At 36.0% G+C, this 13,642-nt stretch overlaps 1 protein-coding gene across 2 annotated transcripts in view; it reads right to left on the bottom strand.

Moving 5' to 3' along the window:
• LOC102053907 (cadherin-7) overlaps positions 1-13,642 on the bottom strand; it is an 83,683-nt gene that overhangs the window by 16,758 nt on the left and 53,283 nt on the right. For both annotated transcript variants that reach the window (XM_005431994.3, XM_027798391.2), the window contains exons 7-8: positions 4,644-4,897; positions 699-835 (exon numbers count right to left, since the gene is read on the bottom strand). In XM_005431994.3, the coding sequence (XP_005432051.1) occupies positions 699-835; positions 4,644-4,897 (391 nt within the window). The remainder of the gene's footprint in view (positions 1-698; positions 836-4,643; positions 4,898-13,642) is intronic.

Here is a 13,642-nt window from a genome sequence, read left to right as displayed (position 1 = left end):
ACATTAAATTAACCTCATTGAAAGCAAGAAATGAGGATTTTTAAAATAGCAGGTCAGAGAATTGATATCTTTTATTATCACAGCCCAGCAGAGCAGTAACAAGCATGAAATTTGAAGAAATAAATTCTTCAAATATAATGGCAAAAAATATATAGCTTTCCACAGAATATATTCAGAGCTGAACAAGTTTACATTTAAACTTGCATTAACAGAATTGTTGTTGTATGTACTTGAAGGGTTTGATTCTTCCAACATTTTTCATCTTATGCCAGAAAGATACCAAATACAAAATATCCTCTACAGTCTTATCTTAGAGTCAGGAAAGTGAAACCAGGCAAGCATTCACATTCCCTTTCCTTCCCGCCTTTTAGGAATGCTGTGGTTTACCAACAGCAATCAACCCTGAGTGTCATCAACAAGATGAGCTAACTGATCTTCTCTACGCTCCGTATCACTTTTCCTCTAATGATACTTGGTCTGAGACTGCTGACTTGGCATAGTTCATCTTCCTTTGCATATCTTTTCAGAATTCAAAAGACAACACAAGGTGTGAGACAAAGTTTATTTTACATTGAGTAAGAAGTTATTTTTGTCAGCCATGGTTTGAAACTCCCATAATTTCTTTCAATGCAGCTGATCACAACAAGCCTGAAGTTTTAGACATAAACAGCCAATAAGATTTTTAAATTGTTACTTACGACTCTCCATAGCCAAAACTGTGATATTATGAACAGCATTAGTTTCCCTGTCCAAAGACTTGGCAGTTGTAATGACTCCACTGTTGGCATCAATATTGAAATACCTCTCCAAGTCTGTGTTTCGATCTATCGAGTACCTAGGTGAAGGATGAAAGAAAACTTTGATTTATGTTCAATTACCACTTGTAAAAAGGTTTCATTGATTTGTTAATAGAGAGAAAGAGTTTCCATTGTTTCCCCATTTTGAGCTTTGTTTTGTCCAGTTTCTCTGGGGTGCTGAGAGATGCAAAGCTCTATGTGAAGGCAAGAGTTACACAGCAGCCTGTGCTGACAGTGGCAGGCTCTGTTCCCACAGTGTCCTCTTCAGTGAGGTTATAGTTATTCCCCTCTCCTTTCTTCCTCTCTGCTGTGAGGCAAGCTTTCCTTTTTTCATGGAACAACATCCCCCTGAACCCCAGCTAAGGAGAAGGTGAGTTGCAAGTTTGCTACATGGCTGTACCAGGCAGGCACTGCTGCGATGGGGGCTGGCAGTCTGAGCACAGGGTTTCCTATCACCAGAAGAACCCCTGTCACTCAGAGCTGAAGGGGCAGGGAAGTAGAAAGAGATGATGCAGAGCAGGGCAAGGGATTGCATGTCATCACTGTCAGGTGCTGGTGCTTTACTGTCATTAGACAAACACAGGCTCATGCCCTTAACTCTTTGGCTTAACATACCTTTTACCTCCAAATTTGTTTTAGGAAGTGGAAATGAGCTCCTTAGCAAACAGAAAATAGCATAAGGGAAAAGGTCAAAATGCCTGTGGGTGTTTTGCTTATAACCTTTGCAGAAGAAAGGGAAGGTTGATTAGGCAGATTTCGATTTACAGCTGGAATGTTCTTGACATTTGATTTAATATTGAGTCAGATTCTTGCACTCTCATTTAGATCAAGTATGTACTCCAGAGCATTTCCTTACACTCAGGATGAATTAAAATGTCCAGATCAGACCAAGTGTGATCATTACAATTATGTCACACTGATAATAGATTATATTGATGTAAGATTAACCAAATCATTTGAACAATGTGGAAGGAAAGGATTATGGAAAATAGTTAAAAAATGGGACTTCCCAGATGTAATGATCTTATGATACTATTTGTTCTGTGTTGCAATATACCAACTTCTACTTTGTGGTTTTATCTGTCCCTCTTAGCTGCAAAATCTTAGAGCAGAGGCTTGTTACGTAATTAGAATTGGTTTACTGTATTATGTCACAGCGAGAGAGAGGACAGGGTAAGGACTTGTAAGAGCAACAGTAACAGCGGTTTTCACAGATTAAGGCTCGCCCTCTTTCACTTCTCCTGTTTAATCTTTCCCCCCGTTTTATGTTAACTGTAGTTCATTTTTTACTTTCTTTCATGCCAGCACTGTTGTTTATTCGGTCAGCAGTGCTCTTCAGCTGTTTTGTGGCTGTCAGATTTCCCCATGAGTCTATGCCTGTCACCTCTGCTATGTAGTGAGTCTTGGAAGGTCCCACATCTGGGATTCAATATCATACCAATTATTCAGACTATCGCTACACATCATGAAGAGCCAAAGGCCTTTCTTAAAAAAAAAAAAAAAAAGTAAGAAAGAAAGAGAAGGAGAAGGAGGAGATGAGAAAGACAGAAAAAGGAAAACAAGAAAGAAATGAAAAGGAAGGAGGGAGGGAGGGGAAAGCAAACAAGTTATATAAACTGGATGACAGGTTCTTATGAAAAAAACAAGAAAAATAATTTTCATGCATAGAAAGCAAGCACTTTCCATTAACTTATTTACGAGCATTGCATCCATATTCAAATTCTAAAAAAACTATTTTAAATACTTTTAATCCTTTAATTCCTTGCAGCCATTAATTCTTGAAAATCTTTGAGCTGCAGGAATTTTAAATCCTTTATTTAAGCTAGTTCAAACATCAATAGTTCATTGGTCCATAAAGGATAGCCTCTTCTTTTCAAAATATTTATTATTTCCCCACCCCCATATTATTAAGGTTTTAATTGTGTCTGATTGTGTATTTTCAATATTTTCTGAATTGTAACAAATTTAAATTTTAATCACTATTAATATAATCCAATGTTTAGAATTTGGAATACTTATTTATAGATTAATAATTTTAACTTCTTAAGTAGATCATGAAAAGTATTATGCATTAATCCTCCATAACACATTCCAATTTTAGGTGAATCTGGCTCTGATGTATATTACAGCAGATGCAGGACAGCTTTACATTATGTGACCTGTCACTGCCTCCAACAATGTACATAGGTTTGCAAGCGTACAGATAAACTCTCACTACTTTTATTTTTCCTCCCTCTCAAATTCCAAACTTTGAAGCAGAAGAGATATTCAAGATTTTAGTTAAGATGGTGATATACGTATTTTTTATGCTGGAATCATAAAAATTAACTAGATTGAGGCCAATAAACTTATCATTATGTTTACACAAGAGTCAAAAGGAATCAAAACCATTCTGAGCATAGACTGCATTTATGGAACTGGATTTAATCCTACTCTACATGATTCTGTTAAACCAGGTATTATATACCAGATGCTAACACCAGTGCCAGAAAACACTGCCACAGAAAAGATAGATTTCAGCAAAGATAAATTTCACAAGTAAATCCATGCCAACCATCCATCTAGGACTTGTTTATACATGATAGGAATCGGCTATTTTGAATATGTTGCCGATATATAATGAAAGAGAGAGAGAACACTTACGTCAGCTGTAGGAGTGAAACATATGCTTTATTTTTACAGCTTAAGATTTCTGCATTAGAATTACAGAGCTACACTAGAGTTCCAAGTTCATCTTCAATGCATGAAAGTAAAAATTTAACACCACGAAAAAAGGTGACATCCAACCAAGTTCTGTACCTGTGAAGTTCTATTTTATGTATGTCCTAAATGAACAATAAAAACAAATGAATATTAGTACTACATTTTAATCGTGTGTGTTCCTCCTCCTGCAGATATTTAAAATCACAAAATTCCTGAGTCAGAAGTACTACCTTTTGCATGTTCCTTTACAAATTAATATGACTACTCTGCTTAAGAAAAGTAACAAGCAACTCATTACTGGTTTAACTTAGGTGGTAAGTCTTTGTCCTTGAGCTCTGACCTTAGATACAGGAAAATAAGATCAATACTTGGTGCTTTCTTATGGTTTCTTTATGATCTGGATGTTAGACTGCAGAAGGCTTACAGGTTCTTCACACACTGAAGACAAAGGAAGAGGTCCTTCATAGTTCTTATGTGTCTCCAGGGTTCATATCTTTTCCCATACAAATGAAAGATATTTGGTTGTGACAGAATTTACAAAAGCCAAAAGATTATTGCCTTCAACCATCCTGACTGAAACAGGATGTGCCGTGCCCTATACATTTCCCTGACATAAAGAGTTTTCCCTGATTTTTTTTTTTTTTTCTTTTCCTACTGTGCAGGAGTCTATTACATTCTTGCAATATTTAACATGTTGTTACATTCTTGTGACTTCTTGTGCATAGTGCATTGAGAGTATGAATCATTATGGACGTACACACAGAGACATGGATATATTATGTGTGCTTTTCAGTCCTGGTTGATTTAAGAGAAGATAACTTGTTATAGATAACAATAGACTCATCCAAAACTTAGAGATAAGTAAATATTACTCATATGTTGAGGGTATTTTCTTTGGAATCCTGAAATTATATCTTCTTTTCTTTGCTTTACAGAGATTAAATATATTATTTTCTCAAGGGTTCTGTAGTTCAGGAGTATAGAAGTCAAAATATGCCATCTCTTAGAACATCTCAATGTCCCTTGGCAAAGGAAGAAACCTAACTAATTGCTTTCAATGTAAGCAAAGACCACCCCACAACAAAATTAACAACTTCAATACAAAGGCTAAATAAATAAACAATTATGACATCTTATAATTACCTGACAGGACTATTTGAGGCATCTGGATCATGGGCTGCTACAGTTCCAACAATAGTGCCAACCTTTGCTGCTTCAGACACCACCATGGAGTACAAAAGTGAAGTAAACACAGGTGGCTCATCAACATCTTCTACAATTATCTTCACTGTTGTCATGTCACTGAAGGGTCCCAGACTCAGGAAGCGAGGGTCAACATGCATATTGGCTGCTTCTATCCTCAGGGTATAGCTTGTCTTAGCTTCAAAATCCAGTTCCTGTACAGGTAAATTTATTTGGAAATTTTACTACCCAGTGATGTTGACACAAAACTGTTTCGCTTATAACTGTCAGTAAGTACAAAATGAACTTTGCCATTTGTATCCAACCAGCACTTTCAATGGGCGAAGCATAGTTGATGGCTTATTTTTTAGCTTCCTAAAAACTTTATTTGCAACGTCTCACTAGTGAATATTCTCAAATGAGTTTAATGGTAGAGGTAGTTCTACCCTCTGAATGAAACAAGAATTTTCTAAGTTAATGGCAAAACTTCCTGTGACTTCTTTGAGGACCAAATTTCCCCAATTATTTAATCACTGTGAATGAATTATTTTTTTTTGCCTTATTCGTATTATATCTAAGGTAATGTCCAATACAATGTGATGTACTACCCAGACATAAGAACTTGATCTAATATTCACTGGTGAAAACACCTCATTCAGAAAATTGTTTTTGTTTGTTTTGTGGTATTCTTTTGTATAGCATTGGGATTGGCTAATCTATTATTACTCCAAGATCAGTATAAATTTGTGTAGACAATGTGTCAATCTGTTAAACTACATTGTTTATATGACAATACTTTGTATGGAGATGCAGCCTGGAGATTGTTTTGTTTTGCTCATAAAACAGAATGCACATTAATTTTTTCCATCTTCATTCTGCTTTAATTTTCTTTGATGAAAGTATAATTTCTTTAGGAATAAATAGTGCCTTGGAATTAAAAATTATCCCCCACAACTAACAGGGCATCTGTGATCTGGAGGACAGCCCTATAAGGAAAATTATTTTGGAAACAAAAAAGCATCTTACCTCACAGACCATTATTGAAAGGAAACATGTAAATATTAACACTATCTGCCCTATATCAATAGTCCTAGTTTGTCAGCTTGCCCCAAATGTCAACTAACTATTCCTTTGCAATCCCACATTTAATCATTAAGGAACAGCAGCAAAAGACCCAAGCATTCCTAAAACTGCAGTCTGGTTACTCAGCTATCTTTTCAAACTATAATTCCAAGTGTATAAAACAGATTTTAAAAGTTTTTTTGCAATTCTGGTCCTGGATACATCATAGGGATCTGAAATGTGTTTTCAAAATAGTCTGAGAGCATCTGCAAAACATTCCTGTATTCACTCAGAGGAGCAGCAGAGGTGAAACACACATCTGTTGACCTACAAATGCAAGGGTCTAAGTTCTCCATGGAGTTACAGTAGGATAAATCCCAAATGAGCATGTTAAAGTCAGTAATTATGCCGAAGTTACAATACAGATGTAAACAGTCTAGATTTAAAAATGAAAAATGAACTGCAACATATCACACTCAGAAAGACAATGAACTTTTATAAACACTATGTGGCAGCAAAAGGCTTCTCCAAAAGGGAATATGGGTGATCCTCATGTTATGCAAGTGCTTACTTCTTGCATGGAATCAGGGCTGTAGCATCCATAGCTCTCCAAAGACAGATATGCCATAAAAGAAAGGTTATCTGGATAGTGATCACTATACTGGATACCACTGGTCAGTATTTATTACTAAAGCATGTTTGGATTTTTTTCAATTTTAATTTTGGGTTTATGTTTAAAGTACAATATGTCTGCTATGAAACAAACTTCACAGCCATAATGAAAATATAGTGTGGTATTAGGATGATGAAAAATGTTTCAGAAATTCTGTTGTATGGTGCAAACAATTAAGCATCTGGCATGACCAGATGAACAGTAAGGTTAAGGAGAAGACAACCAAGCACACAAATATCTTTAGACTTCTCATTTTCCAATACAAGCATCATAGGAACTAAAGAAATTATAACCTGAAGAATGTCAAAGACAAAAGGCTGAGATCTATTGAACTAAAAAAAGCCTTTAGCAAACGGTGCATTTTCAGTCAGAATGTATAAAAATATGTAGCAGAGAAGGGAAGGCTAATTCATTCTCATTAATAAGTGATACCTGTTGAAACTAGATGATTGAGATTAAAATGATACTTAAACACATGGAAATATATCATGAGAATGCAGACAAGACAGCTTGTTATGATACACTAGTGTCAACACCACAGTCATCCTAAGAAAAAAAGATTATGAAAATTTGATTTAATAAAATGTATAAAGCACAATATATGTAATTAGACAAACTATATAAATTTTGAGTAGAGTGAGCAAAACAATGAAGAAATATTAATTTTAATTAATGACATTCCCATGTTTCTATATTGATTAAAGGAGACTAAATTAAAAATTGAAATCATAAAAACATGTGTTTTCAATGTGAATGTTTATCATAAGGGTTGACACACACATTTAAATAATCATATTTCATTCATACATATTCATAATGTAGAGACCATTCTTTATCTGACTGGATTACAGGAGTGTTAGACTAGTAGGGAACATACAAACCCCACTTTCATTAGAAAGGCATTTCCTCAAAATTAAGGATGAAACTAGTGATGGTATAGATGTGTATACTAAACAGGCCTACTTACTAAAAGCTTGTTTCACCTTCTCTAACAGCCTTGCAGATCTGAAAAAATCACCATATGGTGCTTACTGTGAGTATAGCAAAGTTCTTCTAGGGAAGAAATCAGCTGGTCTACTTACGAATGCCTGTTTTTACCAGTCACTAGTAAGGCAGTCTCAATAACTGGAAGAAGTAAACATCTGCTTTCAGCAACAGGAATCCTGTCCTAGAATTGCCTCAAATATCTTCTGGTACCCAGTGCTGCTGATTGTTGCCAAAAGCTGTAAGGGTCCTTGCTAATGAACAATAAAGAAATAAAATATCTAATATCTGTGCATATACAGGGGGAACAGTATGGAGAAGTATGGATTGGCAAAGGGGTTTTACAACATCAAATGGCATTGTGTTACACAGGGGCAGTAATATTGTCTTATTTTAGTTCTTTGTAGCAGAGTCTGTCTCCTGTGGAGTGTGACAATGACTACAAAAGCTACAGTCATCCTCAGTCTGTTTCTATAAGGTATATCCTCACATCCTATGGTGAATAAACAGGGACCAGGTTTGAGGCAGAATGTGATCTGGGAAAATAAACAAAACCTTTAAGATATGGTCAGTATGCAAGAGTTCTTGTCCTGGTGGAAATGTTTCAACAATTTGTAGATAATATAATAAAGACATTACATACTACAGACACTAATGAAAGACTGAAAAAGTGAACTGGAAAGATTTCCGTTTTTTTTTTCCTTTTTATCTAATTATCACTGATGTCTGTTATACAGAAAGCATTATTTAACAGGCCTTCAGATCATACCTCCATTATTTCCTGGTATAACAAAAGCACAAGAGTCCAGTAATGGAATACCAAGTCAACAGACTACAAATCACTACATCAGCATTGAAGGTTAAATGGATAATGTATACTTGAGTCCTTCAGTACAGTGAATAGAGCTTGACCGCTTCATTAATATCTGTGCATTAGTGTTATCTTATTAGATCTTGTGCAGGATCCATTAATCTATCTCTCATTTTGGGGGTTGGGGGGTCTTTCTTCTTTTTTCTTTTAAGGAGTAAGAATTTTCTGCTGTCTGAAGGAAATTACAAAAAAAGTCACCTATATTACAGAGGCTGGGTATGAAATTCTTATAACATTTTTGTTATGTTCATTTTTTATTGTATGGCAACTTTGTAATAATATACCTTTCAGAGGTGAAAATCACATTTTTAAGCCCAGTTGAGGTTTTATATTGAAAACTGCAGTACATCAAACAAATGCACATTATCTCTCAAAGGAACTATGGGAGCCTCAAGTTCTTACATTGTAAACTCTGATATAGAATTGAAAGAAAAATTTCTAGCTGCAAAAAAAGGTGAAATGTTAACAGTAATAGAAAGATAGCTTTTCACTCAAAAGCTTATGCATAACCCCCCCGTTTTTATAATCACCAGTATTACTCTCAGAACAAAGTCAGGTCTTAGAATAATGTCTTAGCCATCAATTTCTATGAAAAAGTACTTTGCAACACTATTTTCACATTCTTCCCTCTAACATTCAAATTGGTTGGTGATATTGGTGGTAGGTCTGTGTATTGGGGGGAGAAATGAAGGCAAAGTGGGCAAGAACTGTACCATGGGAAATCTTAATGCTTATCACTTGCTACAGTAAGAAATTACAACACCCTCTATAGAGAGAGTCTTTGGGCTTCCCCTGCTCCACCCCCCCCACCCCCACACCCCCACACCCCACACCCCGCCCTTACATGTACTAAAATCTCTCCACAGACTTCAAAATGGCTTGCATCAGATTTCATAACTTTCAAAAAAGTCGCATAACATGTATAATAAAAACATACCTTGCAGCCTTTTTTATTATTAAATTACCATTACTACTTTAAGCATCATGTATTTGATAAAGGTGTAGCTGGATACAGATCATCTATCAGGTTTTTATCCTAGGAGGTTTTGCTACTAAGCTTTTATTATTACTGAAGACTAACTATAGCCTGCAACTTTGTGAATAAAGTGAAATCTATACTTATACGATGCCTTGTTCAGTACACTATTTTTAGGAACAGTGCTTTAGAAACTACAAACAATATGGTCTCGTGTATGCATTTTGCTTAGAAAGTGAAGCCAAGATCCATTCCTGTGTATTACAATCAGGATTCTGTGAACAGTCAACATGAATTCCCTTTGAAATTGCACACATATAGGTTTGCATGAACACTTCAGAATTTGTGGTATTAAATGACTGACTCATCATTCATTTCCATAAACATTTCTTTAATTCTAAGGTTGCTACTCCAGAGACAAATCCAAAACACATTTTTTAAAACTCTAATATATTCAGAAAAATTATACTTTTCCTCCGAACACCCTCTCTACTGTGAAATGTAGCTATGCAAATGATCTGAGTTCTTACTAACAGAGCATCGATAGCAAAATGTAACTTACAAATTAAACCACAGAAAGGAACTGATCCTACTCTACAGATGGAGAACTGAGTCACAGTGTGAACCAGGATACAATTTTCAAATATTTCTAAGAAATATAAATGCCCAATTCCTCTTCAAAAATGGTAAAAGTAATTTGTATTTCTGAAAAGGTCATCTAAGGTGGATGTTTTCCTAAATCCTGCTTAAAAGTAACTTACATAACCAATTTAGCTTTACTTAGGAATTCACTACAGACAGGGTGCCTATGGGGTGGAGAATAGCCAAACTCTCTGGTTATTTGCAGCGTCGGAACTCTAGCACAAAGTTTGAGTAGATGGTATCTTAAGACTGCTCTGTACCAGATAAAAATAAAGGAAGAGCTTTCTTCTATTTTACTTGATAAGTAAGAACATTTCATTTGTTTTTTATTATTATTTAAAAAAAGAGAAAGTATGAAAAGAAAAAAAAGGGAAGGTTTCCACAGTGACTTGAAACTACTAGGCAACAAATTGTATGAACATAGCAGGTTACAGGAAAAGACCCCCACTAGTTTTCCCACCACTTTCCCACCTTCCTGTAAGCAGACAATACTGCGCTGAACTGTGCTGATGAGTCTTATTCTCTTGTAGTTTATACCAGCTTCTGGATTTTTTACATCCTATTGCAGGTTGGAAATAGAACATAGCATCCCAAAAACAATTGACACACTTTTATATAGCTTCCTAGATACATGCTGGATAAATTTTTTGCATATGAATTCAGTCAATTAATTCAGTTAATGTATTACATAAGAAGTATACATAAGAATGTATTATATTATTTTTTAGTGCCAATAATCAAGTAAAAGATTCAATACTGTTTTTACTCGTTCTTGTCATAAGATTAAATTCTAGCTTCACTGATCTCACAAAAACTCAGTTCTACCCAGACTTAACCACTTATTATTTCAGACATAAATTCATGAACAAAAGTTAGTCCTTGTCCTAAATAATACTTTGAAAAAGGTGTGGGTTTTTTGGTTGGTTGGTTTCTTTTTTTCTAACATATATCTAAGCAATGTGTTGGAATACATGAACTTGACATCTCATTCATCTCATCCAGATTCAAACATCCTAAGCAGAACAAAAGAAAATAAGGTGTCACAGGCATATGAAAAACCATATAGCAGCAAATAATGTACAGTAGCACAGCATGCATGCTCCTTAGTTGTGCTGCGTAAGGTAGTACAATCCTACTCTACTCTTTGGAGGAAGGAAGACAAAGTGGATGAAGACATAGAGAAAGTATTCCTCCCTCGTCTGATCACATATGGTCAAGGGAGTCATTCTAAGAGTACCAGCCTACCGTCAAAACGTTACCTTGAACTGAGATGTAGTCTAGCAGCTAGTATATACTGACATTAGGCACTAGGCAGCAACAGTACTCGCGTGTTCAGGAACATGTAATCCCCAGTCCTGCCATGGCTTCAAAAACTATGAGCAGAACTACTACTATTTGAAAAATAGCACTATTCCTAAACTCTTCAGAGAAAACTCCATCCTGAATAAACTGTGCAAGCCAGAGATACCTGGATTTAGTAGTGCAGAAGAGATATAAAGGAGGGAAGAATACACTCCATATTTCAATGAATATCACTGTTAGAGTAAAACCACAATTATTTTTTTTTCTGCTGAGTTTTCATGTTTTGAAATCTCTGCATCTTAGGGTGCAGAGAAGAAATGTATTCAAATGCATGGGAAAAACAAACCAAACCAAAAAGTAAACACACCCAAATCTCATTCACCAATTTTGCCACCTTTCAAATCAGTATATGTATTAGTCAAGGCCATTATACACAAGTAATCCTGGGAATTACGTAGCCATGTAACATTTTCTAATATCAGAATTCTTGGTATGTCTCTTCTTTTAAAAAGTTCATTTTCCTGAATTTATACACATAAATGATTTGTTTGCAATTTGCCTTAATCCTTGGGTATTTTCTTTCATATTGCATCCACTTAGAGCATACAAAAACCCTGCTTTGCTCACCAAATTCTTAAATTACACTGCTCTTAATTTAGGGTGGGTTTTTTATGAAAACTTTTTTTTTTACTTGCTGCTTTTTATGTGTTAAAAAAAAAGTCTTAGATTTAGTGAGGAAGTAAACTTTTCAAATCGTCTCAAAACAGTTATCCTTCTGAAAACAGAATGTAAAATCCTCAGTTTGTGTGTGGAACTCCGACAACCAGGTGCCAAAATTTCTCCACAACAGTCAGCACACAAAAAAAAGGAGCAGTGCCTTCAACTGCTCAGAAATACTGGCAGTGAATTTCATGGCCAGCCTGCTGATTTGTATGTAGGACTGCAGCAAAAGTATGCAAAGCTAAAGTATGCATTTGCATTTAGAACCAAAGCGTGCCTTTTCAGAAGTCTTTGCCTTGGCATTTTACTGCTTGATGTGTACACAGACATGTCATCTCAGCATACAAATACACACAAGTTTAAAATGATGGGCATGCATTTGGAGGCTGAGCTGTTTCTCAGTGCCTCAGCTGGTTTCAGGGGCATGAAAAGGAGAGAGCTGACTGCCCTCAGAAGCGTACGGAATGTCATGTGCTGGATAGTAAAATATGTAGGCAGATTCCAGGCTGCAGATTTAATTTCTTCCCTGATTCCCCTCTAACAAGCACACATTATCATCCAGGGATAATCTCTGCCTGACTCCTTGACACCCTTTTAACCTGCGTTTACTGTCATTAACGGTCTTCTATGTACTTGTTCTCCAGCGAAGAACAAGGTGCAGTTGTCTGTTAGCCACTGTGCTTGAGCTCTTCACTTACTTTCTTCCCTCCCAGCCAATGTCCTCTACAGGGTTGGCAGGAAGGATATCTCAGCTTTGGGCAAGGCACTAAGTTCCCTGGACTCCAAATGAAGAACTAAGGGCATCCAGAGGTCTGCCAGGTGCCCCTCAGCATTAGCACTCACCTTTGGGTGTGGCAGAGGATATTCAGCAACAACAGGAAAATTAGAGAAAACTTCTAACACTGCAGAGAAAAAGTGTGAGTCCTTCTGTCAAAATACAGCAGCATCTAGCTTTAAAAATTATGAGCAAATTGGAGCATTTCATCAGGTCAAAATTTTGTAACCTTTTTAACGTGGTCCAATAGCTATTTCATAGAGCACTTTTTAGGAAGTCCAGTTCACCTCCCTAGCTAATGTGATTACAGAAATAATAAATGGCAATTGTTTTTTCCACTGTACAATACCGGAATCAGAATATTCCAGGAACAAACACCATGACTACAAGAGCATACTAAAAATTCAAATGAACACATTAGTTCTCAAATTAGATTGCTGAAGCCCCCAGCTGATTCAGTGTTGCTCGCTGTGACACTGGCAAATTCTCTGCCTCTACGATAGGCATATTTCTTCCAAATCTTTGCTCAAAAACCTTAAATAAGCAAACTGAAGGAGCTTTGATGAAGTTGGCTGTTGAACAAAGAGACTAACTTTTCATCACTTGTATTTCAAACGTGCTAAGCAGAAATTAGCACAGTTTGCAAGAAGCCTAAGATAGATGTTCTTCCTTTGAAAAAAGATGATTCATATTACACATATTAGAGCCTGATATTTCAAGGGTGCTAAACATTCTCCATTTAATGTGACATCTATGGAAGCTTACCAGCTCTCAGCAGGTGTTCAGGGCATCTGAATTAGCCCATTGCTTTGCAACATCCTGCAGTATTGACTTCTTTCAAAGGAGAAATGTTACTGAAGTTTTATATTGCTTTAGAAAGGAACTGATGCACCAGAGGAAGGAAAAAAAAAACAAACCCAAACACCCAAAGCAAACAATTTCCACACCTGGTATG

Source organism: Falco cherrug, chromosome 3 (assembly GCF_023634085.1).
Source record: "Falco cherrug isolate bFalChe1 chromosome 3, bFalChe1.pri, whole genome shotgun sequence".
NCBI classification, from domain to species: domain Eukaryota; kingdom Metazoa; phylum Chordata; class Aves; order Falconiformes; family Falconidae; genus Falco; species Falco cherrug.
This window is presented reverse-complemented; position numbering and strand designations above follow the sequence as displayed.